Below are 27,820 nucleotides of genomic sequence, written 5' to 3'. Positions count from 1 at the left end.
TTTCTTATATCTTCTGTTCAATGACATCTAGAAACCACATTTTTTTGCTGACAGGTAGGTAGGTCCTAGGTCCTAGGCTCGACGGACGAAATATTGCTTTACATTATGTTCCTCAGATATCTTGCCTATCAGCGTAGGTACCAAGACGGTTCTGTGAAATTTCTGCACAGGCTGACTGCCATAAATGACAAAACTTAGCGAAAAATATAATTTACAACAACGAACGTTTAATGCTTTTTTTGACATGATTACGTATGATGTTGTTTTGTTCTGTCATTAATCCACTCCTTTTATCCTTTATGTTCGTAACAAAGGAGTTATTATTGAAAATTAATTACTTAAGTACTATCTGAATTTATGTAAACGAAATAATCTATTATATATAAAATTCTCGTAAAACCTATATATAAAACTAGAGGCCGTCCGCGACTTCGTCCGCGTGGAATCAATCCCGCGGGAACTCCGGGATAAAAAGTAGCCTATATAATATTCTGGGTCTTCAGCTACATACCAAATTTCATCGTAATCGGTTCATTAGTTTTTGCGTGAAAGAGTAACAAACATCCATACAAGTTCAGATGCCTGTGGTAATAAATAATACTTATTAATTCTTTGTCATTTCAAGACTGTTGGCTCTGTCTACTCCGCACGGGATATAGACGTGATAATATGTATGTTGAGTAGGTTGGTCTAAGAATCGGCGTTTTCCGGGACAGCTAGTAAGATTTAAGAAAATATTACGTCGATTGATTTATCAGATTTTTGGAAATTGTAGCCTGCGCAAGAACAAGATTAGTTATTGCTTTTCATAACAACCGATTTTAAAACTCATTAAGATATTATTAAAAAACTAGAGATGTCAATCAGGGCTTCCCCGCCTTGGAGCAGAATCCCGTGTTGCTCTTAGTGGAAGCTCAAAGTTTTAATTTTAGATCGTCTGTAGGTTATTTACATACATACATAAAACCACGCCTCTTTCCCGGAGGGGTAGGCAGAGACTACCTCTTTCCACTTGCCACGAGCTCTGTATACTTCCTTCGCTTCATCCACATTCATAACGCTCTTCATGCAAGCTCGGCGGTTTCGGGTACTTTTGACCTAACCCTTTACCAGGATGTCCTTAATTTGATCAAGATACGTTCGTCTAGGTCTTCCCACTCCGACCTTTCCCTCCACACTCTCCTTGTATATCTGCTTTGTCAACCTGCTGTAGGTTATTTACCTACATTTTAAAATAAGGTTTTAAAATTTGGCCAGTTATAGTTTCGGAGGAGTAGGTACGGGAACGAACATTGTGACACGAGAATTTTAAGATTAAGGCGTAAGTACAACAAGATAAAGTCTAATATCAAGATTTATAATTTTAATTTAGTACGCATAAAAGATTTATTAGCTCAATCTGGCGACAGGCCAAGCATTATACTTCCTCTTCAGTTTTAATCGCAAGGAATAAAAAAGCTTCGGATAATCCCTCATCATATGCCTGAAGGAAATCTTTTCTACGACCAGGATCTGAAACAAGAATTTCGTATATTATACCACTAGCACTATAGCACTAATGAATAAATAAGAATACAACCACTCCATCTCTTTCCCATGGATGTAGTGAAAGGCGACTAAGGGATAGGCTTATAAACTTGGTATTCTTCTTTAAGGCGATGGGCTAGCAACCTGTCACTATTTGAATCTCAATTCTATCTTAAAGCCAAATAGCTAAACGTGGCCTATCAGTTTTTTCAAGACTTTTGGCTCTATCTACCCCGCAAGTGATATAGACGTAATTATATGTATGTATATTTTGAAAATTAGAAAATAAATAGGTACATGTATGTGTGGTTCCCGGTACCAATAGAAAAAAGAATAGAACCACTCTTTCCCATGGATGTCGTAAGAGATAACCAAGGGAATACCAGTTACATTACCCGGGCTGTGCCTTCTGATCGTGATCCTGCATTGGATGACCCTGATTTTGTCACTTGGAACCATTGCAGGGGAACCTAACCTTAAGGAGGAATCTGCACCAGATATACATACCTATGTACTTAGTTGCCGTTTTTAATATCCATGGTGTGGCGAAAGCTATACGCCACTAGTCACAAAAATAAAAAATAGAATCACGCGACGCTATCAGTCGTTAACAGCGAAAAACCTAAATCGCGCAAGCAAAGATTTCACGGATTGGAGCTACCACCTCCGACACAACATCGTCTGTCGCGCGGTTCCCCAGCCATAACACCTAGCCTGGCGGAAGATCTTCCCTATGGTGGCGGTCGAGCCGAATCATCGCTCCCGCTACATTGGTGACCCCGACGTGACGATGGAAATGAAGTGGCACTTATTCTAAAGTGCGTAAAACCACACGGCATTCGCAGTGGCGTAACTATACCATTCGTGGCCCGTGGCAAATTCATCGGATATGTACGTTCTAAAACTGGGTTACAACCCTTTTTTTACAAAAGCTTTGAATTTTTAATATTTTTTTTACTTGTGTAGGAATCTTAGTAGGTAACAAAAATAAATCAAAGACTAAAACTTTTTTTTACTAAACATGTATGATAAATAAGAAATGTTGGGAGTTGGGATCCTCCTCTGACCGGGGGCCCCTTCCGGCTGGGGGCCCGTGGCATTTTGCCGACTTGCCACTCTGTAGTTACGCCACTGGGCATTCGTAAACTATCCAAATATAACCTTGCAGTCGGAGACCGCTATGACGTGTGAAGTCTTGATCTCTCTGTCAGTCACGAGCGACAGTTCTCCGAAATAGTCACCGTCGATGAGGTGGCCCACTTCCTCGTTCTGAAGAGAGTACACTGCCAGTACACCAGCATACAGTATCATCAGACCGTCGGCTGGCACCCCCACCTGATGGGTGGAAATGAAACTCTTATCCATACATCCCAAGTAATATTATCTACATACATATGGTCACGTCTATATCCTTTGTGGGATAGTCAAAGGAAACAGTCTTGATAAGACTACTGATACGCCACGTTCAGCTATTTGGCTTAATGATAGAATTGAGATTCAAATAGACAGACAGGTTGACAGGTTGCTCGCCCATCGCCTAAAAAAGGAATCCCAAGTTTGTAAGCCTATCCCTTAGTAAGTAATATTAAATATTGCAAATGTGGCAGTAAGTTTGTTTGTATCCTGTTCACACGTTATTTGTGATTTCCGGCACCAATATAAAAAAGAATAGGACCACTCCATCTCTTTCCCATGGATGTCGTAAAAGGCGACTAAGGGATAGGCTTACAAACTTGGGATTCTTTTTTAGGCGATGGGCTAACAACCTGTCACTATTTGAATCTCAATTCTATCATTAAGCCAAATAGATGAACGTGGCCATTCAGTCTTTTCAAGACTGGTGAAGTGCATGGTACCACACGGCAAATTGCTCTTTTAAAATAACATATTTACCTCTGCAATCAAATCGTTCTTCAGGTAGATTTGTTCAGTTATCAAACGAACTAACTTTTCAATGACTTCCTTCGGCCAGTCGCTGAAGTAAGGTATCCGTAACACGTACCGGCTGAAGCTCTGCCATCTTATTTCATCTTTCAAAACAGTTGGCAACGATAGGTTCAAGCTGTTTTTTTGTTCCATCAGTTTTATTTTTGCCGGAATAAAGTTAAAGTAGTCTTTTATTTGCGCACGTATATCTTCGGACAGCTGCTTTGCTTGTATCAAATTTGACAAATATTGCTCATTTTTATAGACCTCATCATCGAAATAGTTCTCACGAGTAATACAACAGAACATTTCGAACGCCAACCACACGGTGCTAATTAAAATCAACGTGTAAGCTGTAAACTTCATCAATGGATGCGGATATATAACAGCGTATTTGTAATTTGTAGTTTTTAATGTCAAGCTGAAACTCGGTCGTGCCAAGAAATTCATTATTCTCCAAAAATGAGCATTTATATACATCATGTTAGTAAAATTCACCTTTTCTACATATATAAAGCTGAATAAAGCGTCGAAGAAAGATGAGTTGTGAGTCGGCGTCGAGACAGCGGAGGTTTTCATGACTTGGATAAGACATATAATGTCGCTGTAGTGCAGAAACTGAGAAATCGCTAGGCAAATGATGACTCCTATTCGTATGAAATGAAAACACATAGTTTCGTAATAAGACATCCTATCTCGCTTCCAGTATGAGGATAGTTCATACACTCTGAATAAGTTGATAATTGTGAGAAAATTTATAACACAGTTGAAATAATTGGCCTTGCAGAGCGCACAGTTTATGTTTTTGCCGTACCGCAAGAACATGATGAAAACAAGAGGTATGGCAGACAAGCTGTGGAAGAATAGCTTGGTGGAGCAGTAGTTTAATAACACGTGATATCCATCAAGGACTATCTTCTTGCAAACATTATGTTTGAAACCAGTTCGAGCGTTGATGTATATATCCAGAATTACAAACAGTTCGAGCAACATGGCGAGATAAAATATTATTTTGGGAAAATCTAGAAAAAGAATGGATGTCGCGATATATATAAGAATTTGGTGCAGTATAATGATACTTAGAAAAATTATGTCCCAAAAATTTCTGAAACAAAAAAATTACAGCTCTTGAATGGGAAACGCAATTGAACAAAGATTATTCTGTTGAATTTCATAGTCAGGATAAATAACCACTCCATTATACACTTAAATTTTCCGTTTTACTAAGCAGAGAACCTCCATTTCGATTAGCCCCACAACATCATACTCCCTAAATGATAACCATGAACCACTTTATCTATTAACTATTCATTGTAATTGAATATACGTGTGCGAAGAAAAACTAACCGGAATTTGCTCAATGGATGTATGCACCCTCGATGCCTTCGGAAATGTATCATGCGGTTCATTCTCATAGCATGGGTACTGTTGTAGTAGTCCCCTGCTCTTTCGTCTGAATAGGACAGCAGGAACAAGTCGTGCCACCGTCTCCTCAAAGAAGCACTCCAATTCATGCCTCTTATGTCGATGTCCAAAACATCTCGCTCGCTGACAATCAAACAGGCGTGATCGTAATATGATTCATGAAATCTATATTTACGAGCATTTCTACTCATTTTGGAATAATTCGTTTTGAAGAAATTGGTAAAAATAAATGACTATATGACTGAATCAATATCAATTTTATTTTCATACTTCACAACCATGGAGATAATATTGTTTCCATTAAAACTACCCCCTGAAGAGGTAGGTATTAAAATTTCTCTGAAGAAATGCAAAATATATTATGAAGAAATTTGAGGTATGTCAAATAAAAACATGATGACTTGAGATCTCAGTTTGATTATCAAAGAATAGAAGATGTTATAACGTTATTAAAAAGTCGTACAAGTTATAATTGTTAGGATGTTTAGAAATCGTAGAGATGAATTTCACGAGTCTTATTACGACCATGCTTGTTTGATATTAACAGAACGTGATGTGTTGGACACAGAAATTTCTGGTGATGGCTGGAAGAATCAATTCAAGAGGTTTTGGTATGATCTCATTCTGCTCTCGTATTCCAATGAGAGCGCAGGTGATTGTTACCATAGTACTCATGGTATGAGAATGGATCGCACTCGCCACTACCACAGATATCTTGGATGCATTCATCCTCTGAGTAAATTTCGGTGAGCATTTTGCATTATATGTCGGGCGTAACGCATGATTTGTACTGCTAGGAAAGTTCAACTTAAAGGCTTGGATAATCTGGAATACTATTAATATTCACTTTTTCCTAATTCAGAAAAGATGACGGGTCGTGTCTTCTTCTTCTTTTTTTCTCTTAAAATGGTCGTAAGAAGATGTATTATTTTCTACCGTAATTTTTATTTAAAAGTGTAGCTTCTAGTTTTTTATGTCCTTCCGTTAGTCTGCCTTAGTACTAGTACCAATACTTATATCATATACATTACTACAAATTGGTTTATTGTTTCAGAACCTTCTGGAGTGCATTTATGCTGTACGGTTTGATGATTTACAAAATTACTGTCTTTTCTCTGACATCATTCATTGCAGCCACAGTGCCAAAACCTATTTGTTACCTCTCTGTAGTGTTTGAAGCATGTATGCTCCTAGATTTGTATATCAACGCCCGAACAGGATTTATTGACAGTGTGACCAGAAAAGTTATACTTGATAAACAATTTGCTTTACTACATTACTGCTCTACCAAGCTGTTCTTTCATTCTGTGACAGCTATACCTTTTGTGTTCATCATGTTCCTGCGATACGGCAAAGAGATCAACTGTTCAATTTGTAGATCAAATTACTTCAACTGTGTGATCAGTTTCTCTACAGTTATCAGTTTTTTCAGACTATACGAACTATCGTCATACTGGAACCGATTCAGAAAGTCTAAGGAAATATTTTTTCATTTTCTTCGTTTAGTCGTCATTTTAATCTTTAGTGTAATTCAGTTTCTGCACGTTCGTGACACAGTATCCCTAGTTAGGGTTATGACCAACAAATCGCTGGGGAACGGAGAGGATGCTTATTATAAAGACTTGGTTTACATAAAACATTCAAATATGTTTTCGGATGCAATAGTGTCATATAACCAATTTTGGAGAATACTACATTTTTTGATGAATCCTTGTTTTAAAATTGATGAATTAAAAGATGATATTTATACAATGTATCCGTTATTGACACTAGCTGCGTACGGGTTACAGAGCATTAGTTTTGTTTGGATATTCATCGAAGGTGTTAATTGTATGACCCGCAAGAGATACTTTGATGATGAGAAGGAAAGAAGCAAAAACTATTTATTGCATTTAGTCAAGTCTCGCCAGTTGCCAGATGAGTTCCGATCAAGGATAAATCAATATTATAACTATAATGAAGTGATAATGACGTTGATGGAAGAGAAGAAATTGAGCCGGCATCTGCCAGAGGTGTTGAAACATGAAATCCTTTGGCACAGCTACAGTCGTCTGATTAATAGGATACCTTATTTCACCGATTGGCCAATAGAGTTGATCGAGAAGCTAGTGATTATGGAGAAGCAATTGATTTACTTGGAGCACGACTTGATTGCTGATGTGAGTCAGTAATTTTTATGTCAAAGTAAAAAAATATGAGTTATATGGGATTTTTAAATAGAATAAACATTGTGTTTGATGTCCGTTCTAAAAAGCGTGTGTACCAAGGTTTGATTTCACCTCAGTTTTGCTATTTTCGATATAGGTATGTATCAATAATGACGTTTAATTGTGTCAAAGACTAGGTTAGCATTCACCGATGATATTATTATCGGTTATTGAAAGCAACAAGAAAACAGGATTTGTTTTGGTTATCACTTTATACTTCAGAATCTTGTTCAATATATGATAGAAGAATAATAAATGACTCTTAAGATCGTATATTTGATCAGTATTAATCATATATCTTAACTTCTATTTTCTTATATGAGGTAAACCAACGTTAGAAAAAGAGGAAATATTAGACATCTTAATAACATTCGTAAATTTAATCCTAGGTCGGTTTGCCAGGGGAAGGTCTAATGATAGTGTACAGCGGCGTGCTGGCTGTGTACACCTCGCAGAAGGTGGAAGTGGGACATCTGATCGACGGCGACTACTTCGGGGAACTCTCGCTGGTGACCGACCAGGAAGTCAGGACGTCCTCATTCGTGGCGGTTTCAAAATGTAAGGTAACGTACGCTCTTTTTTCCTTCTAGCTATTGTCTCATATTGATATTAAACCGCTTTCTCAGAGTACTAGCTTCCCACTTGCCACTGTCCACATTTATCAGCCTTTTTGTGGAAGCTCGTCTATTTAGAACATACACCATTTTCGTCGTCCTATCTTTTGCGTCATACATACATAAAATGACTCCCGAAGGTTTACATGTCATGATCTTAAGAATTGTGCAAAACATTTACATGTCATGATCTTAAGAATTGTGCAAAACAATTCTTAAGATCACGACGTAAACCTTCGGGAGTATGTTTATGCGCTAAGCTGACTTTTGACTTATCAAGGTAAGTTCACTCATAGGATTCGGAACAATGAAGATAAACTAGTCTTACTAGTCCCATTGGGTTGTCCCGAAGTGGGGCCAGTGGAACGATTTGTTCCAACAGTTCCATGGGATAATAGTGACATTCAAGCTACAGGCCAATTGTTAGCAAAATTAATAGTTAAGCGATTAGGACAAGAACCCAGAATTTTTAAACTCAAGAACTGTTTATTTCTTCTAGGTTCTGCTTTTGGAGAAAATTAGATTCAGGCAGTTGATGAGAAGTTATCCGGACCTTTTTTACGCGATGCGAGACAAGATCTTCGAAGAATATAGAGAAGTTTAAGAATATTAACTACTACAATTTGATCATGTATGTTCAAATAGTTTAGTAGAATAATTTGTGTATTTATTATAACACTAGACGTTTCCCAGGCATTTCGGCTCTCCCGTAGAACGAATGTCTACCCCAATAAAAAATAGCCTAAATTACCTCTGAAGGTCTATTCTATAATACTCGTAGGTACTTAATTGAAGTTTTATTTTTAAACAAAATTTGTCTTCGCCTTTATATAGATAGTTAACACTACAAACGTTTAATAACTCCAAACATTTAATAGACTTTTGCTTTAGTTAGCCAATTTTTTCTGGGACACAGACTGCTAAATGGTCTAATACTGAAATAATGAAATGTTAGAAAAATACAAAACAAACACTTCTATAGTCTTTGCCTTCCTCCTAGCATGAATCCTCGTTTACATTCTCAACTCTTTAGAGAAGAATCCTGGGTGCGCGGCTTTTGACCATGACCCTGGATTAGATTTAGGGGTACCTCACTACCTAGGGGCCTAAAGGGAACAAATTATATATAAGCTGCGTGTGCATAGTGTGAAGTGGAATATCGAAGGATACGGTGAGGTTATATTTGGATTAGGAAATAAAACTATACAGTCACTACACGTAACACCATTTATTACAATGATAGAAAGGAGGCATGTTACATATTATAATTAAACTATCATTAAATCGAAACGATATATTTTTCTAACCAACAATAATTCAGGGCGTGCGATGCTTCGAGCTTTATTTCTGATTTCAAACCACATCAATTAGGATGCAATAAAATAAGGCAACGTCGGGTAGTTATACCTATCTATTTAAACCCTGGCCACTCTCTTTGACCGTTCCTATTCATCCTTGATCAAACCCATTTTCTTTTCCATTTCTGGCACAAAATCGCGAAATAACATCATTTAAATTGACCCGTGATTTAAGAAAAAAGAAATGCTCTTTTAAAGCACGGGTCAATTTTTTGCGAGCCAAATTAAGGTGGTCATTTATTTAATGTCTTTCCATCATTTTGTTTAACCTGAAGATAGTCTGTCATCATCGTTTCTGAATTCTATTTACTGTTCCCCTTCGACCGCGTACGAAACTTTCGGTTCTTTCCACCAAGTCCTCACTATGCTCAGCACTATCTGACCACAAACGTCACCATAGGTGGTAAATTGACTCCAAGCAGCGCACGCCCAAAATTTAACCAACTGTGACTGCATTCATACCTATATGTAAGTATATTTTAAATTTTCATCATGATCGCACTTCAAGGAATATTATATAGCACCTCATCTTTAAACAGGTTTCAACCCGAAATTTATATGATCACGATCCATTTGTTGAATGAAAATATCAATATCATCAACAAATCTTCAGTTCGCACTATAGAAATCAGAATAATATAAGACATCAGAATTGTCCGTATTTTGAAACGGTCATCGTCTTGCATTGGACGCAATATTCTGTGCCTCTGGTGTCACAATACTATCATTTGCGATGAAACACTTAACACTTTTGATGTCTTATATATTCCATATTATTTGGTTCGCACACTATGCTCGTAAATGCTTTACTTATAAATATGATTCAGTCACATTAACATACTTTCGATACAGCGATGCTAGTACTCCAGTGAAGATCAAAAAAAGATCATGGCTTTTTAATGTACTCTGTAATTAAGAATCGATTTCAGTGATATAATTATGATTATCATTGATATTGTTAGCTTCATATATCAGTACGCTTTAGTCTCAGTTTTTATTCATTACAAGACATTTGAAATCTTGATCATAATTCAATATTATTCTGGAGACTAGCATCAATTAGTGCCTTTTGGTTATACCGACGTCAGACACTCCCGCATTACTGGTGTTATTCGCCGTCACATCACAAAATATCGTATAACATTCGTCTTTTGAGTAACTTTTGGTTAAAATTGGCATTTCGACACCACGAACTTCTTTTTCAGATGCATGTCCAGTATAATAACCTTAACATCAGATAACCCTTTAATTATAAATGATGAGTAAATTGTATCGAAAAAAATCATACTATAATAATGGGAGAACTGATGTATATTAAAAGTATAAACATAAAAATCATTCTAAATGATAAAAGTAAGAAAAACAAAATCCATACTGGAACAATCTTTATCACTAATGGTTCAAAATTGATATAAAAAGTTCCTTTTGCCTCTGCAGACAGTTCACAAATAATATTAAGCAATGAGGACTATCCCTTTCTTTTAGACTGCTTTTAAGCAGTCTTTTTACAGACGAATATTCATACGATTTTGTAATGTGGCGGTTTGGCACAAACAAGTCATACTTAATTAGGCCGAAAAAGATTTTAAGTTCCACTTAAACTAAATAGGTCAGTATCTCTCAAATATACAGATTACGTAGACGTAGTAAATTATTCTAATAATACAATAAGTAAATATAATTATTCAAAAGAAGATGGTAGCGGCGATAATGGATAATATAAATTAAAAAAAAAAGAACTAACAAAACTTATTTCATGAAAATGTTTTGAAAGTCAAAGTCGAACGTCTTTAATTTTACAGTAATTTTTAAGTGTACAGATAATGAGAGTATTTCACAAAATTTATCGATTTCTAAATAATGTTTCTATATAATAGACTGACGAAGACTAAATGATTCATAACGATGATAATGAAAAGTAAGCCTCCTCTACCGCCGCAACCTACCTCGCACATCTGTCAGTAAATGACGTCGACTTAGTCGAAGTATTAATAATGCTAATTAAATCGAGGAACTATTATTATAACACACAGATTAGCAGGTCAGTCACAATTTTAAGGAGATACAGTGCACAAAGGCTTTGTCAATAGCAGTGATTCATGACAGAAATGTTCAAAACTAAAAAGCATATAGCACCAAAATTTTAGATAATGCAAGGCGATGCGGTAGTTAGACGAACAATGGAAGGACCCGTTAAGAAAAGCATCTAATATAGGTTCAAAATCTTATCGAGCCATGAACCAACACTGACGAATTATGTACATGAGTTTAATTAATAACCGATGCACCTTTTGAGGAAAACATCGCGGTAAGCAAGTGTTGGGCACACAATTTGCGAAGTGTCGTTTCATGTAAAGATCTGACTTGACCAATCTAGGTTCGTGAAAATAATGATGATAAGGATGGTGACGTTAAACGACCACATTCTCATAAAACGCGATTTGGTCACAAATTACTGCTGTTGACCAACCGTAATACTTAAGAATAACAGTGGCAGAAAATGCACAAAGTATTAGATTTAATATTAATAATAAGGCCAGTTCCTTTAATTTTAGGAATCAATGCGGCCATATGCTTTCATAATTTTCTGCCACTCTGGCTATCGATATATGGGTTATATAATATTATTATCATAGACGCTGATTATTCTATAGTGACAGAGTGCCGGGGTTGAAACTTATTCGAGAGAACACATTTATATAATAACGTTACTAATTATATCAACTACATTATAATGTCTTAAGCGTAACATTGACGGGAGAGGGGTGGACACCGAGTGCATATCTGGATTAATATTGATAGAAATACTGTAGAAAATATGGCGAAATTTGATCGCACGCAGTACACGCTTCATAAGATTGCTGGTTTTAAAAACGGTGGAGACTGTTGTATCGTGATTTTGTATGTCCATTATTATAATAAGAGACCTGAAGTTAAAACATCTCTTACTGGAAAATAAGAGGTAAATGAACATGAGTCTTCAACAAAATGTATAAAGCGTGTAGCTACATCTTATTCTTATACCCATGGAAACACTGTCAAGATTTCAGAAGACACTTATTCCATTTATAAATTTAATAAAGAAAGCATTAAACAGATTGACAATCTCGATATTGATTACGTGAGACGTAATGATACAGGGAAAACTTTAGCGATTCAGCATAGGATTCTTTCTTAACAATGTTTCAATGATATTGTTGTATGAACTTGATAACTATTACGTAATTAGACATATTTATTAGCAAGTGGGAATAGAATATAAATATAGAGAGCCAGAGCCACTGCGATACGTGGGTCATCCCCGCGGGTAACCATCCAAATCGAACCTGACAAAGACACAAAATGCAAACAAACTATAGTTTGAGAATCCGCTGACAGATTCACGTAAACAGAATTTACGACATGGTACGGAGGTGGTAAACTATAAAAAAGGATCATAAACAGAGACATATTGCTACGTTTGTATTTAATCATTGAACAAAACTTAAATAGTAGCAAATTATGATAGAACTTTCCATCTGTACGTTCCACTCTTTACAAATCCTCTCCTTGGCTCCACTGTTGTCTTTGCAATAACAGAAGCATTAACACCAATTAGAACATTAAATATTTGCAGCTCACTTGCATATCGCCCGCGAAAATATACAGTGTGGAGCATAAATGTCGTAACATATAACATTTACCGGGCCTAAGTTGTGGAAGATCTAGATTCTGTTGATATATTTGTACAGGTACTAAATAGATAGACATTTACTATAGCTAAGGTTACGTACAACGTTCTTATACTTGGTAGGTACTTGGAAGCACATCTTGTTGTGATATGAAATCCCGAAATGTACTTCTCTTGACTTAACTTTAGAAGTAGGTCCAATGTAGGTCTACAGTAAGGGATATTGATATTGTTCCAGATACCTACCGTCGCGTGGCTCATCGGCATTCCGGCAGACTTACTTCAAAATGGCAACGAAATGAAGATGTAATTTGTTGAACTACAAGTTATGTTTGAGAATTATCTGAAAATGAAAACGATCTGTGTATTCAGTTTGTTGAACTGTACACATTTGGACAACGAAGAATAGCCGCTAAACTGACAAAACGCATAATTCTTATAAGAAAAAGAGCCATCTTGATGTAATTCTGTAACAATTCTTTGAATTCCCACTAAAGTTATTTATATTATCATACATATTTGTAATAATAAAACAAACAATAAAAATAATTCTTAAATGTAATAGTAAATAAGTATTTGGTTGCGTAATTTGGTACGGACATGAGTGGATGTTTTTGAAAGTATTTAAAAAAAAGACGATTATTCAAAATAATCAAATAAAATATAGGTAACTTTATCAAGTCAAAAGCAATTACTTTGTAGTGATTGGACATGTACATAATATAAAAGAATACTCAACTTCATCTAAAAAAACCGAAACATACAACCTTGTAATAATGTAACATGTTGAAAAAGTGAATATAGTACCTATATTTATGTAATACTATCTATATGTATATACAAAATTATAGATCTTGTTGTAAGATTCGATAAATATATCATTAATAAAGAAAGGATATATGCTGACATGAGCAATACATGAATGCTCTTGAAATTTATGCTTACAAGGCATAAAAATAGATTTAGAGCCGATAAACCTTAGGAAATAAGCTACAAAAATTACAACAACTAAATTTGCAAACGAAGCAATTAAGACAGTATCTTTAAATACCTTATGGACCCGGGGATTGGTCGAATGTCAAACAACAAAAAAGTAATCGGCTCCGAAATTTTCAGAAATTTTATCAATCTTTTGAAGATCGAATATAAAGCTCATTTTAAGTAAATTCATATATTTATTCTAAATGTTTAATCCAATTACAGCATATTTACAAGGCGGTGTGACCGCGAAATGTATTATTTGCGTATATATATATATATATATATATATATAATAGAAACACTACATAACCCGGTTATTTTCCGGTAAATACATATTACATCGTATACATTTTTAATTTGACTAAATTAACTGCGGCAAGGAGCACGCCCATACAAACCTTATTCGGTGGTCCCAAAATATTACTCGCACTACCAAATCTCGAGGTTAATTCATGTAAAATTTCTTCCCGAATCTTCTCGAAATCTTTCTTATCATATCATGTTCCAACCGCCTACTCCGTTTATAATCATTTAGTTAACTACCTACCTAAAGTCATTACAATTGTTTCCGTAGCTGACATAGACATTTTAATAGCTATAACTTACCACAAAATTTTGACAAAAATTTGATACTTCCGCAATAGCCAATGCCGCAGTTTGGATTATTTAATTATATTTACACTGTACAATAATTTTATATTACGAAAATGCAATAAAACTCACCAAAATATCAAGTAGCAAGAGTCAGAGATAAAGTCGTCAAAGTAGATAGAGGTCATCATTGAAGATGATAGTGAAATTTGGCTAAACCTATATGAAGTTGTTATACGCAGATAATATTAAATTACGTATTTATTTTAAGCTACATTAAATAGAAATTTTAATAATGATATTTTGATAACACTGCCTCCCACTGCTTGATACGGCGCACGTCCCGTTTGAAGAAACGAACAAATATGCAGAAACAGAATATCGGTATTTTAATAACAGATAAGTTCTTAAACTAATTTCTTAAAATATATTTTTGAGATTTTGATCTGTTGCAATATTAATTATAAATGAAATAGTGTTATTTAAGTTTTGGATAAATTATGATGAATTACTTTTACCATTTGCACAAACGAAATTTCGCCATTAATATTTTTTAATATTACTTTTTGAACTGCATATTCTATTAAAGTTTAAAAGTACCAGTAAACTGTTCCCTCATACATTCTGTTTCCAAAACGCATTGCAGCAACATTCTGTTATTAGTCTCATAAGAAATTGTACTTGTGTCATCCAGGCTTCCTCTTGGTTATATTTTATTTAATATTTACATCATAATAAGCGACATCCATTACTATTTAATTTTTTTTTGTATTTTTCCGTATTTTTATTTTATTTTGCTGATATGCTTAGATCAATGGTTCTGTACAATTGGTTAGGGGAGAGGTGGTCGATTTAACAAAATTGTTGATAAATCTTCAAGCTCTATTGTAAGCATTGGGATAAGTGCTAAATTTGAAAATCTGATATAATTTTGGAAAATAATATTGTTAATTTCCGACAAGATGCTGAATGAAAGCAAGTATAATACAACAATATCTACTTATAGTAATAACAAAGAATAGACATTAAGTACAATTACAAATATACATCATTCTTCGAACTCTGTTCAATTCAAAAGTGACATTGTCACCATACTAACTACCCTTTGGATTTAATCGCTATCAATTATACATATTATAATATCAATAAATTCGTAAGCGTATCCGATTATGAGAACCGTGCTATGACGTTCCGTTGTAAAGTTCATTGTATTGTGTTCAGTCTTCACCTTGGGGTCGATCCGGTTTTTGCCAAATTCTGGAGCTTTATGAATTGCACAACGCTCCAGAATGTGGTCATGATATTCGTCAAAATCAGGGAATATGTGTCAAGTCCGGGTATAATTAATGTCGTATCCGTGATAGTTTAACCGGCGAGTCCATCGCCGGGTGTCGAGTCATACATTGAGTGCATGGGGTTCTCAATCACGTTGATGGCCTTCTTGTACTTGTCGCCATGCTTGCGGCGGAAGAGGAAGTCGGCCAGGCTGGCAGCCCGCCGGGGAGCCCCATGCTCCAAGAGAGCCTCAATCTCTCCGCTACTACGAGATTCTACCACGCTGCGGCGAGGTCCATCCTATTACACATTCAATAACTTTGAGCGTAGTTAAGCTATTTTGATAGACTAATCTAAATCAGAGAATCAGTATTATTATTTATTACTTTGAATTCAATAAAGATTTATAGGATTACGTTTTCTTCCTTAAGTCTTTCTCCAGCATTGGAGTACAGAAATTTGATACACATTTTGGAAACTCGAGAATGTTCTTGTATATATGTATCATCATTAGTGTAAGTATCAGAGTTCTAAATTTACCTCCTTGCCAAGTTCAATGGATCTTGCTCGGGCATGAAGCATGGAGAGCACCGCCGGCAGTGGCACAGCCGTCGCATCAGCGAATGAGTGGGGGCGTTCCAGCTTGCGAAGGACGCGCGCTCGCACTGCGCTTGCGACGCTCTCGCGGGATGAGCTCGCGCCGTTCGCTAGCTGTGGGCTCATTGAGCCGTTCTGATTTTCTGAAAATCCGCAATATATCTACTTATTTCAAGTTTTTTTTAACAAAGAAAGACACAATATCAAGTGAAGGATTAGACTTAACAACAACGACACGAAACTCTGTTTTAAATGAAGATCTAGTACTGAAAGAGGATATAATAATAAGAAATCATTACTTGCTGAGGATTTTAATGTGAGAGAAGAGAGAAAAGCCGGCAAGCGAATTTAGGACTCAGAAACCCAGCAGCTGCCGATTAATCTACTGATATCCAGAAAGATGAGACAGAGATATTTTTTAACAATGCCCTTACCCCTTGGGATTGAAGCACGTGGTGAGTGTCCAGCATCCTCGTCTGTGCAGCCCTCTGACAGGGTCTCCAGGGGGCGGTGTTCTGGCCCACGGCCGTTCTGGTCGCTGCTGCCACCAACATCCCCGTCCGTGGATGTTGACGGCGTCGGATTCTGAAGCAGTGGTTTCTATATAATTTGCGTGCACGGAGAATATTTAGTAGACTTGAGAAGCGATTTGGTTTTCGCAGATATTGTTTCTATGGTTTTGGGTAAGTAAACGTGGTAAAACTTAAGATTTTACGATTTTCCTATATGTAAGATTGTAGGAGTTAATCTACGGTAAATAAGCAATGTTCTATAAAATGATAACAGAGGTGGATTTTGGAAAAGTTCTATTGGTTTTGTTTCTGGATTTTTATTAAAAATTTTATTAATTGATTTTGCATGTAAATTAAAGTCAGTCAGTCAATCATATTTGTAACAACTGATAAAGTATACTGAGTGAGCAGCTGATAAACTTCTATTGTTATATCTCTTGTTAACATAAAATCAATATTTTTTTGTGCACTTACGTTGTAAATATCCCTAGCGCCAGGGTCAGCCGAATCCCCGACTCCCTCCAAGAAGAAGGTGACCATGTTGCCCTTCCCCTTCACATCCACAGTCCCCCGGCAACGAAGGCTGTAGCCTCGTGTTGACAGAATATCGAACACCTCTTGTGTCACCTGTACAATAATTTTGGGTAACACGGAGCAAGCGATACACTTTCGCGCCAGCAAATCATCAATATGTACGAAATGTGAGTAATAAGAGACTGAAAACTATTTTATTGTGGTACCACAATCGCTCAGCCATATTTGTTAATTTGTTTCATTCAATGATGATGCCACAAAATTATAACTAAAGAATATATGTATATTAAAAAAATCTACATCTTTGGAGTTGCAATTTTCAAATAGTGATCAGAAGTATAAAATCTTTATTGCAAAAAAGGTCACAAAAAATGGTTGACACGAGGTCATTTAAATTTATGATCAATAATTACACTTGGGAAAAGAACATGAAATAACAGTAACAATAAAAAATCCTTATTTCAATCGTGTCATTTCCACGTCTGTGTTTTAAATTTCTATTTAAAAATCCCTTTCCGAATTGTAATTCTTTGATCATTTACCACCAGTATCTTCGTTTTTATACCTGGATGTGATCCAGGAGGCCCGTGGAGTCCATGCGGGAGGCCACATTGACGGCGTTGCCCCAGATGTCATATTGTGGCTTGCGAGCACCAATCACACCCGCCACGACCGGCCCAATGTTGATTCCTGACGAAATAGTGATCTCATGCCTAACTATTGTTTATTTATCTTACAACACCATCTCGCGAATATAGCAGAATATCATCTAAGTAAACCAAAAGTAGGCTCGATAAATGTATTTGTTAATTATTTATTTATAAAACGAATAAGAAATAGATATTATTTAATTGCCAAAGTCTCCAATAAATAATAATTTCAATTTCACAAACAAGACTTGCCATGAAAAATCTGTTCCATTCGCATTTGCTGGAAATCGCATAGCAAAACAATCATTGTATATTAGACAGAGCAGACCAGAAATATAAACAAAAATACGAAGTTTTCATCACTATATACATGTATTAAAAATTGTATTAATGAAAATTAAGTAGAATCTTTTAATTCAATTCAAATATTAATATTTTATTTTTCTGGTCTTGTTTCGTTAAAAGTTTGACTTACCGATGCGGATGCGGAAGCTGTTGAAGGAATGCTCGTTGACATACTGCAGTTGTTCACGCAGACGCAGTGCATAGTCGGCCATCGCTGTTACATGCCGGTAGCCACGGAGGTCACGAGTCGCAGCAGTAAGCCCTAACGAACCATTGAAAATTTCATAGGAATAAAAATTATTAAAAAAGCCATACCTTTAAGAATTTGTTTTATATTACTAGAGTATACCTACAGATAAATCAATAATTTCGTATTTGTAATTGAATACCTACATTATATAATCATATTATTAAAAAAGCTATTACTAATGAGAGAACTTATAACAGTGACTGAAAAAAATGTGGAAAAAATTCTATAAGACCGCTCAAGACAAAAAAAAGGTGACAAACCTGACGCTGCCATGTAGGTAGCGCCTGTGCTCTTGATCTTCTCAATGTATTTGAACTGCTCCTCGGCTAGAATCTCATCGAAGTCTGCAATGATCTCGTTCAGGAGCCGCAGGCACTCGACACCCTCGTTGTTGCCCTCGAGTTCAACGTAGAATTCAGAGAAGTTGGGAATGGAAGCGAACATAACGCAGACCGACTCGCATTGCTCGTGGTATAGTTCCTACGGAAGAAAAATACCATTTTTATTTATTTATTTATTTATTGACAATAACCAACCCTATCATTACAGTGTTACCTAATGCGATAGAATAGCTAATTATATTACGCAATTTATGTGTACTTATGAGGATAATTCATATAAACATAGCTCTTGTGAAGTCAAAGTACAGTTGAACAAGTCTATGCTATGTTTTGTAGTACCTTACCTAAAAATGTAAATGTAATACTTTGAATTGTACAATAAAGTTATGATTGTTACCCATAATGTTATTAAATTTATTATAATAAATATTTTCCTTAGTAGACCAAGAAAGGGTGTACTTACATCAATGTTCTTGTCGCTGCATAGGAAGTGCTGAGCGACATGTTCGGGCAAGATGTTAGCGAGCAGTTTGCGATTGTACGCCTCCAAGTGTTCCATCTCCTCTTTCTCGTCTGTATAAATTTTAAACAGGTTAACATTAGGTATTTTTATTAATATGATTCCTTTTTTTTATGAAATGCTTATATTTATTAGAGAAGTTTCATCGTGATCTTTACCTTTAAGCGACTCTCTAACCCTCTACGCAAAAATGACACAACCAAGACCTTTCCGGACAAACTCACAGAAATGAAAAAATAAAATATGGCTTCAGATATCCAGCGAAGAATAGTATCATAATAATATCACCGTGTGCCGTGTGGTTCCCGGCACTAATATAAAAAAGAATAGGACCACTCCATCTCTTTCCCGTGGATGTCGTAAAAGGCGACTAAGGGATAGGCTTACAAACTTGGGATTCTTTTTTAGGCGATTGTCTGTCACTATTTGAATCTCAATTCTATCATTAAGCCAAATAGATGAACGTGGCCATTCAGTCTTTTCAAGACTATTGGCTCTGTCTGTCTTACCCCGCAGGGAATATAGACGTGACCATATGTATGAATGTATGTAATGATAAGGAAATAAAGTTAATAATCAAATTAATTCAATCGTGGCAAGTGGAAAGAGGTAGTCTCTGCCTACCCCTCCGGGAAAGAGGCGTGATTTTATGTATGTATGTACATATGTATCAAATTGATTACTGTTGGCTTGCAGTTTCCAGATGAAGTCTAGGCGGTAGGTGCTCTCGGTTTGCTGGGAATGCAGGATCAGCGCTACGGTGGCGGCCAGGGCAATCACGATGTTCATCAATTGCTGGTTCCAGTCCAGACCGCAGTGGTGGCTGTACATCAGGAGAATTTATATTAATACTACTACTGATGATCGGACTTCGTTTGCAGACGATGGCAGTAGCTTTTGTTGTAAAATCTGTTACTTAGTATAGTTAAGTTTGTGATATCAAATAAAATATTTTTCTTTCTTTTTTTCTTTCTTTCTTGATTGATCAGTTAGGTAGGTACTTGTCATTTTTATTAATAATTGATGTTTGATTATAATAATAAATAAGTGCCATGTGGTTCCCGGCACTATTAGAAAAAGAATAGGACTACTCCATCTCTTTCCCACGGATGTCGTAAAAGGCGACTAAGGGATTGGCTTATTAACTTGGGATTCTTCTTTTAGGCGACAGGCTAGCAACCTGTCACTATTTGAATCTCATTTCTATCATTTAGCCAAACAGCCAAACGTGGCCTATCAGTCTTTTTTAAGACTGTTGGCTCTGTCTACCCCGCAAGGGATATAGACGTGATTGTATATATGCATGATTATAATAAGGCTTCAGTAGTGGAGACATCAAAATATGAAGAGAAATAAGAAAAAATACGTACGGGAAGCCCTGAAAGTACTCCTCGTAGTAAAATTGTTCCTGGAGTGTGATGGCCACATACACCGACGCGATGATCAGCAGCAAAATTGTCTTCACCAAAGTGATCAGGATTTGGTGAACGGCGCATAGGAACATCGCGAGCAATGTCAGATGTAGGTAATGCTGAAAAAAGAAGTTATTTTTTAATCGGAAATCGTAAGTGAAGTACCTACTTTCTATGCAATTAAGAATGTTTTTAAGTATTATTCATTTATTTATTTAATTTTTTTAAATTATTATTTTATAATAATAAGTAGTTATATAAAAAATAATTAAGTTTTCTACCAGCAGCGGAATTGGACTTAAGCTATTAAGTTCAAGATATTAATATTGAGTATAGTCATTATTCATTAATAATTAAGAAACTCAAGCCGAGTTTCAATCGAGTACGTTTTTTTTTTGTGGAATATCCCAATTTATTGTTTTATCTTTATTTTCCCTTAGGTAAATTGTTTCCGAAGATGTTCCTGTGGTATGTTAAAGAAAAGTATTTTTCTTAGATATAAACACGTTTTTTATATATTTAGACAATTTTTTTTTATGCAACAATGTTATTAAATGTAACATTATATAAACCAACCTCATTCATATCGTACAGGCAGAAAATGCTCTCATCAATCTGCTTGGGCCGGTCCTCGAAGTACATGCTGTGAATCTGTAGAGAACATTATAATAGTTTCATAGGTGTGTGAGAGATACCAACATATTGAAAAAAAAAACAGATAAAAGTGATAATGGAGGAAGCTCTACTAACTCCACCCACCGACAAGAGTTAGCTCTTAAATTTTAGAAGAAAGGTGTGCGAGAACGATGATCCACTTAGGTAACTAGTTTTCAGACCATTTATATTGTAGACATACTTTAAGGAAAACAATTGCACCTTTACTTATAGTCATTAAACCAAACAGCTGAACGTAGCCTTTCAGTCTTATCAAAACTGTTGTATCTGCGTACCACGCAACGGCTACACCTAAATGTCTACGTGTATGTATGCTACTTATAACCTAAACATTTAATGTAAGTAGGTATTAAAGTTTAATATTATTAGGCTTATAAACTTGGGATTCTTCTTTTAGGCGATGGGCTAGCAACCCGTCACTATTTGAATCTCAATTCTATCATTGAGCCAAATAGCTGAACGTGGCCTATCAGTCTTTTCAAGACTGTTGGCTCTGTCTACCCCGTAAGGGACAGAGACGTGATCATATGTATGTATTAAAGTTTTCAAATCATTACCATGATGACCTGGATCTGCAAGATGAGCGCGCCCATTACCAGCACTGACATGAGCTGAGCGAGGGTCCTGTTATTGTGTACCCTCAATGAGACACGACGAATGCGAGCGTTCACATGCTGTGACAATATAATCTAAATTATTGACTGCACGATAGAAGAAATAGAGGTAACTTGTATTAGTCAAATAAAAAATATATATTAAATCATCACTGGCAGCACTTATTGATCAAAGTCCTTAGCTTTAGGACTTAAGATATTCTTTAAAAAAATAATAATATTAAATCATCACTGGTAGCGCCTATTAGTCAAAGTCCTTAGTCTTGAGACTTGAGGTATTTTTATAAAAAAAATAATATTAAATCATCACCGGCAGCACTTATTGGTCAAAGTCCTTAATCTTGAGACTTGAGGTATTCTTACAATGTAAAAAAGTAAAAATAATAAACTGACCTTGAAATCAATGCAGAATATGAGGTAACTGACGACAATTGGCACGATGGAGCAGACACCAATCATGACAAGGCTTACCAGGGAGCTGCGTGATAAGAACATTTAGTTTCAGTACACATTGATTTATTTATTGATTGATTGATTGATTTATTCGCAAGACCAATAATCGTTTACAAAAAATAGCGCCACGCATTTAAAACAAATGGTCAATTGCGGGTACTCATTTATACAAGACACTAATACAATAAAAAAAAAAGTAACATTAATCGCTAAACATTCAACAATAACTATTTAAAAAGGAATGAGTAAAGTAAAAAAGAAGAATTTAGAGAATTTATTGGTGAGCGAATGAAATTTGACACAAATATCGATTGATAGTGATACGAAGCGAACGATGTCGCGGGCCAAAGCTGGTAAACTAATATGATGACTTACATCCACATTCATAACTCTCTTCATGCAAGCTCGGCGGTTTCGGGTACTTTTGACCTCACCCTTTACCAGGACGTCCTTAATTTGATCAAGATACGTTCGTCTAGGTCTTCCCACTCCGCCTACCCCTCCGGGAAGGAGGCGTGATTTTATGTTTGTATGTATGTATGACTTACATCTTGTAGGCGAACAGTTGGATGATGATAACGGCAACATACACTGCCAGCGTGCAAGAGAAGTACGCCTTCAGCATGCGATCTCGCTCGACAGTGTACTGTAAAATGAGAAATTCATTATTAATATTTAAAAAAAATCGCATGTGCCGTGTGGGAACCACAATCTTATTCTATTAAATCTAATTTTCAATTGTTTGTGGTAAAATGAGAAATTCATTATTAATATTTTAAAAAAGCGCATGTGCCGTGTGGTTCGTGTGGTTTTTTAACTAATAGAACGAACGAACGAACTAATAGATTTATATGGCACTAATAGAAAATTGAATAGGGCCACTCCATCTCTTTTCTAAATTGTCAAAGGCCACTTAGGGATAGGCTTGTTAACTTGGGATTCTTCTTTTAGGCGATGGGCTAGCAACCTGTCACTATTTCAATCACAATTCTATCATCAAGCCAAACCGCTGAACGTGGCTTATCAGTCTCACAAGACTGTTGGCTCTGTCTACCCCGTAAGGGATATAGACGTGACCATATGTATGTATGTATTCTGATAGACACTGTGCCGTGTGGTTTCCGGTACTTTGAAATAGAACCACGCCATTTCAATCCCATGGATGTCTTAAAGGCGACTAAGGTATGGGCTTGTGAACTTGGGATTCCTCTCGTGGGCGACGGGCTGGCAACCTGTCACTATTTGAATCTCAATACCATCGTAAAGCCATGCAGCAGAGCGTGGCCTTTCAGTCTTTTCAAGATTTGCAGGCTTTGTCTCGGAAGGGGTGTGGATGTGACTAGGTATAGGTGGGTAAAAAAGGTAATTGGTTAATAAGGTTTTTGAAATGCATAAGACCTTATTCATTGTTAATTTAATGATATACGAGGACACTGTATTCAGCCTTTTCCAACAAGAAAGAAAAATTTTTACGTAGGTACAACGAATTTATGAAAAATGGGAAAAACGTGCTAGAAATGTCACTCACTTTATATCCTAGACGATTTATTTTATTTTGGTTTAAAAAAAAAATAAAACTTACTCTTTTTTTAAAAGCATTTAATTACCTTTCTTTTTTGTGTCAGAACATTTCTTTAAGGTTTTGTATTTATCTCGTAAAGCGATATTTTATAAGACGCACTTAGGTATCTAAAAATTAAAAAAAAATAAAAAAAATATGGCGTCTGTAGCCGTATTTCCACAAGAACTGGCAACTTTTTAAATCTATCATTTTATGAAAACGAACTGTCCAAGAACGAACTTGTTCAACAAATGAAGCACTCAGATAATTGGAGCCGTCTCTGGTACAAGTCAAGCCGGACACTTCATATAATGAGGGTTTAAAAGATACACCAGCGGTTGTCTTGATATGTTTACTGTTTGAAAAAATAACACAGTGACATTAAGTATAGAGAACTCGTAGGGAGTCAAGAAAGTTGAGCAGATGGAAAAGGCCTTTGAATTGGCGCTGGTATTAAACAATGAAGGAACAGATATTCGAGGATACATCTGGAGTAAACAAATATTCGAAGATTTTGGTGAAATTATGTCGAAGTAAATGGCTTATGTTAAGTTGTAGTAATCAAATTTTTAAGCTGATTTGGACGCCTCAGCGAAGCGTAGACGGCCTCGCGATATGGACCGACGATGTGCCTCAACAGCAACGCACGCGCAACGCCGTTTTTATAGCGCGATGAAAACGGCGTCGCGCGTGTCATGCTACGAAGGCGTGAGAAGTTTGCGGGATAACGTTGGATGCAGGTTGCTTCCATCATTTTTTTCACAGCTAGGTGGAAATTATTGTGGTAGGCCTATACATACGAGTATGTAATATGTTCAGCAGTTGACGTCCTAACGGCTATGATGATGTTGATGAGAAGCCTAAGGAAAAACGTCTTGTTTTCTTATTCGTGATTATTTTTCTCAATGATAATTGTCTCCCTTTCAGCATTGCGTTATTACCAGTCAGACATTACAGTCTAGTTTCCGTAACAGATCTTTCTCACGACTAATTAATTAGAAGCCGAGAGCAATTAGCTATAAGCTTTCTTCAAAGAGATATTGAAGGAATGCAAATTAAATGAATAAAATACCTTTGTCTGATATTAAATGTTCAAAGGTATTACTGTAAGAAGATTAAGGATTTTAATCTTATACATATCTGTATCTTGAAATAGTTATTAAATTAATAAGTAATTGAATTACTCGGTTTTTTTATATTTCTGCTGCTTAAAACCTATATTTATAACGTTACTAACGTAACCCTAACGTTATTTTATACAGTTACGAAAACAGTTATCTACTACATGGTATTTTTTATTTTCTACAACGGCAACACAGTGACTTCAGATTAAATCATCTATTTTATTGGCTAATTTGAGTTTGGATCTTTCTGTAAAACTTGCCCTTACAAAAAACTACACTTGATCGAGAACTTTTCTGAATTTATTTTGTATAACTCACTCAACTACAGGAGATAAACTTATAGGAATCCTTTAGGGACAATGCACGGAAAACCTACAAAATCTTATTAATTTATTACACTTACTGTAATTAACTAGTTTTACAAGCCTAATTTAATATTGTTACTAAATGTTACAATATTAAATTAAGCTGTTAAAATTGTAAATTCACCCAGAGTAACAATAAATAGAGTCTTCTAATTATGTCATCTTCTTTTCCAGCTTACTCTCAGCCTTGAGCTTGTCTCATCACCTCATTCCAGATCCTGACCTCATCCGTCCATGTGGTAAATGGTGTGCTCACAAGAGAATATTACGTCTTCTTACCTTGCGCTCCTGGGCCTTGTCACGGAAGGTCAGCGTAAATGGTTGGCAGTGATCTGCTCGGAGACGGTCAATGGATCTCGCATCGATGGCCTTCATCAGATACTCGTTCACCTCGTCTTCTGGCTTCTTGTTCTCGTTGCTGGAATCCGCGCCGATCCTGATGCGATAATCGAATTTCATTATAATCTCAATACGATTGAGGTGAATCATGTATTAGCGTAAGTTTTTATTGTGTTTATTCGCGGGGCCTTACTCATGCCGTGTGGTTCCCGGCACCAATACAAAAAAGAATGGGACCACTCCACCTCTTTCCCATGGATGTCGTAAAAGGCGACTAATGGATAGGCTTTAATACTTGGGATTCTTTTTTTGGCGATGGGCTAGCAACCTGTCAGTATTTGAATCTCAATTCTATCTTAAAGCCAAATAGCTGAACGTGGCCTATCAGTCTTTACAAGACTGTTGGCTCTGTCTACCCCGCAAGGGATATAGACGTGATAATATTTATGTATGTATGTATGTATGCTTAACTCATGTGGGAATTCTAGAAAGCCAAGGTTACTCCTATTAATCTGTTCTATTTCTGTGCCAAATTGTTGTCAAATTTGGTCAAGTAGTTTTCGAGTTGAATCTTAACAAACAAAATTACAACTTTACTTAATAGACTACTGGAAAAAAATTCTTTAGCAACACTACTTAAGTGCCCATATACTAAATTGCTTCTTAGTCTAAGGTCTAGTTGTACTTTTTTCCATCTGCCCTGGTATAACTAAAATGCCGTTATCTGCCAAATCCTTGTTTTAAGTAAAACGTCATAAATGCGGTAAAAAATTAAACTGATGCCATTCATCAATGAGAACGCCTATTAATGACTTAAAGGTACCAAAAAGTCGTATATATATATACAGATCGAAAGAGTTTTTTTTTCTTATTCTACTGGTAAAAAAGGTGAAAATCCTGATGTCAGATAACGGCATTTTAGTTATACCACGGCAGCCATGATGTACATTTATAAATATATATTTTTAAAATGTCTACGGTACTTACTTGGAGGAGTGTTTGCCATGTTGGGAGCCGTGACCCATCACGCGCATCTCCTTCGACACATTTCCATTCAGTGAGAACGAGTGTTGGGGCTTCTTGTCCTAAAATCAAAATTGAAAACCATTAACCACAAAATTTTCTTTGATTTTTTTTGACCTGTGTTGTGCACGGCACCAATACAAAAAAAGAATAGGACCACTCCATCTCTTTCCCATGGATGTCGTAAAAAGCGACTAAGGGATATGCTTACAAACATGGCATTCTTTTTTAGGCGATGGGCTAGCAACCTGTCACTATTCGAATCTCAATACTATCATTAACCCGTACAACGTGGCCTACCAGTCTTTCAAGACCGCTGCCTCTGTCTACCCCGTTAAAGATAAAGACGTGACTATATGAATGTAGGTATGTCATTTCAATAGATGCCGTTAAAATAGCTTACCACTCGGCTGGTGTCATCAGGGACAATCAGGAAGGTTTCAATATTGTTGTCCTTGAGGTAGGTGTTCCTCTGACCACCGTGTCCCGGCTCCACCTTGTAATCGTCACCCAGGCACTTCAGCGTCTCCTTGGTGATGTGGACACGTCTGTTCAGGGATGGAAATCATGAAAATAATTGTATATTTATATATACGAGACAAATTACACAGATTGACTTAGTTAGCCCTGAAGTAAGAAACTTGCGTTACGAGATACTAACTCAACGATACTATATTTCATAATAAATACTTATATAGATAAACATCCGAGACCCAGGCCAATCAGAAAAAGTTATTCTCTCATCATGCCCTGGCCTGGATTCGAACCCAGGACCTCCGGTGTCACAGACAAGCGCACTGCCGTTGCGCCACAGTGGCTGTTAAACTGTTTTCTTTTCATTGTGTTCGCAGAAACAGCTGTATTTGTGTCTACGTTAAAAAAAAAAACTGTCGTACGAATTATAGGGCAGAACAGAAATAGTAATTTAATA

General features: G+C 36.2%; 3 protein-coding genes across 3 annotated transcripts in view; 1 reads left to right on the top strand and 2 right to left on the bottom strand.

Annotated features, from left to right (window-relative positions):
- Positions 1-1,374: 1,374 nt before the first annotated feature.
- Positions 1,375-5,069, bottom strand: LOC106142293 (potassium/sodium hyperpolarization-activated cyclic nucleotide-gated channel 1-like). The gene is made up of 4 exons (XM_060953824.1): positions 4,781-5,069; positions 3,421-4,475; positions 2,689-2,862; positions 1,375-1,512 (listed from the first exon to the last, which is right to left on the bottom strand). Exons 1-4 carry the CDS (start codon positions 5,067-5,069, stop codon positions 1,390-1,392), a joined length of 1,641 nt encoding a protein of 546 aa, XP_060809807.1. The 3' UTR covers positions 1,375-1,389.
- A 1,726-nt stretch (positions 5,070-6,795) lies between these two features.
- On the top strand, positions 6,796-8,303 carry LOC106142292 (cyclic nucleotide-gated cation channel alpha-3-like). Its single transcript, XM_013344008.2, has 3 exons — positions 6,796-7,037; positions 7,475-7,648; positions 8,199-8,303. Exons 1-3 carry the CDS (start codon positions 6,846-6,848, stop codon positions 8,301-8,303), a joined length of 471 nt encoding a protein of 156 aa, XP_013199462.2. The 5' UTR covers positions 6,796-6,845.
- A 4,222-nt stretch (positions 8,304-12,525) lies between these two features.
- LOC106142307 (adenylate cyclase type 6) overlaps positions 12,526-27,820 on the bottom strand; it is a 200,180-nt gene continuing 184,885 nt past the window's right edge. The window contains exons 16-32 of the mRNA XM_060953665.1: positions 27,293-27,437; positions 26,854-26,951; positions 25,807-25,963; positions 23,026-23,123; positions 22,418-22,502; positions 21,968-22,084; positions 21,312-21,386; positions 20,694-20,854; positions 20,007-20,146; positions 19,267-19,376; positions 18,723-18,942; positions 18,343-18,474; positions 17,783-17,907; positions 17,158-17,310; positions 16,606-16,756; positions 16,115-16,314; positions 12,526-15,874 (exon numbers count right to left, since the gene is read on the bottom strand). Coding sequence (XP_060809648.1) covers positions 15,665-15,874; positions 16,115-16,314; positions 16,606-16,756; positions 17,158-17,310; positions 17,783-17,907; positions 18,343-18,474; positions 18,723-18,942; positions 19,267-19,376; positions 20,007-20,146; positions 20,694-20,854; positions 21,312-21,386; positions 21,968-22,084; positions 22,418-22,502; positions 23,026-23,123; positions 25,807-25,963; positions 26,854-26,951; positions 27,293-27,437 — 2,377 coding nt within the window. The 3' untranslated portion in view covers positions 12,526-15,664. The remainder of the gene's footprint in view (positions 15,875-16,114; positions 16,315-16,605; positions 16,757-17,157; positions 17,311-17,782; positions 17,908-18,342; positions 18,475-18,722; positions 18,943-19,266; positions 19,377-20,006; positions 20,147-20,693; positions 20,855-21,311; positions 21,387-21,967; positions 22,085-22,417; positions 22,503-23,025; positions 23,124-25,806; positions 25,964-26,853; positions 26,952-27,292; positions 27,438-27,820) is intronic.

This window comes from Amyelois transitella, chromosome Z, assembly GCF_032362555.1.
Source record: "Amyelois transitella isolate CPQ chromosome Z, ilAmyTran1.1, whole genome shotgun sequence".
In the NCBI taxonomy this organism is placed as follows: domain Eukaryota; kingdom Metazoa; phylum Arthropoda; class Insecta; order Lepidoptera; family Pyralidae; genus Amyelois; species Amyelois transitella.
The sequence above is the reverse complement of the archived record's forward strand: the minus strand, read 5'-3'. Positions and strand labels throughout refer to the sequence as shown.

Coding starts and splice junctions, on each gene's coding strand:
- LOC106142293 (XM_060953824.1), bottom strand. CDS start 5,069: ATGAGTAGAAATGCTCGTAAATATAGATTTCATGAATCATATTACGAT. Junction 4,476..4,780: donor GTTAGTTTTTCTTCGCACAC/GTATATTCAATT, acceptor TTCTTTTTCTAG/ATTTTCCCAAAATAATATTT. Junction 1,513..2,688: donor TAGCGGTCTCCGACTGCAAG/GTTATATTTGGA, acceptor TTCTTGTTTCAG/ATCCTGGTCGTAGAAAAGAT.
- LOC106142292 (XM_013344008.2), top strand. CDS start 6,846: ATGACGTTGATGGAAGAGAAGAAATTGAGCCGGCATCTGCCAGAGGTG. Junction 7,038..7,474: donor AGCACGACTTGATTGCTGAT/GTGAGTCAGTAA, acceptor ATTTAATCCTAG/GTCGGTTTGCCAGGGGAAGG. Junction 7,649..8,198: donor TGGCGGTTTCAAAATGTAAG/GTAACGTACGCT, acceptor TATTTCTTCTAG/GTTCTGCTTTTGGAGAAAAT.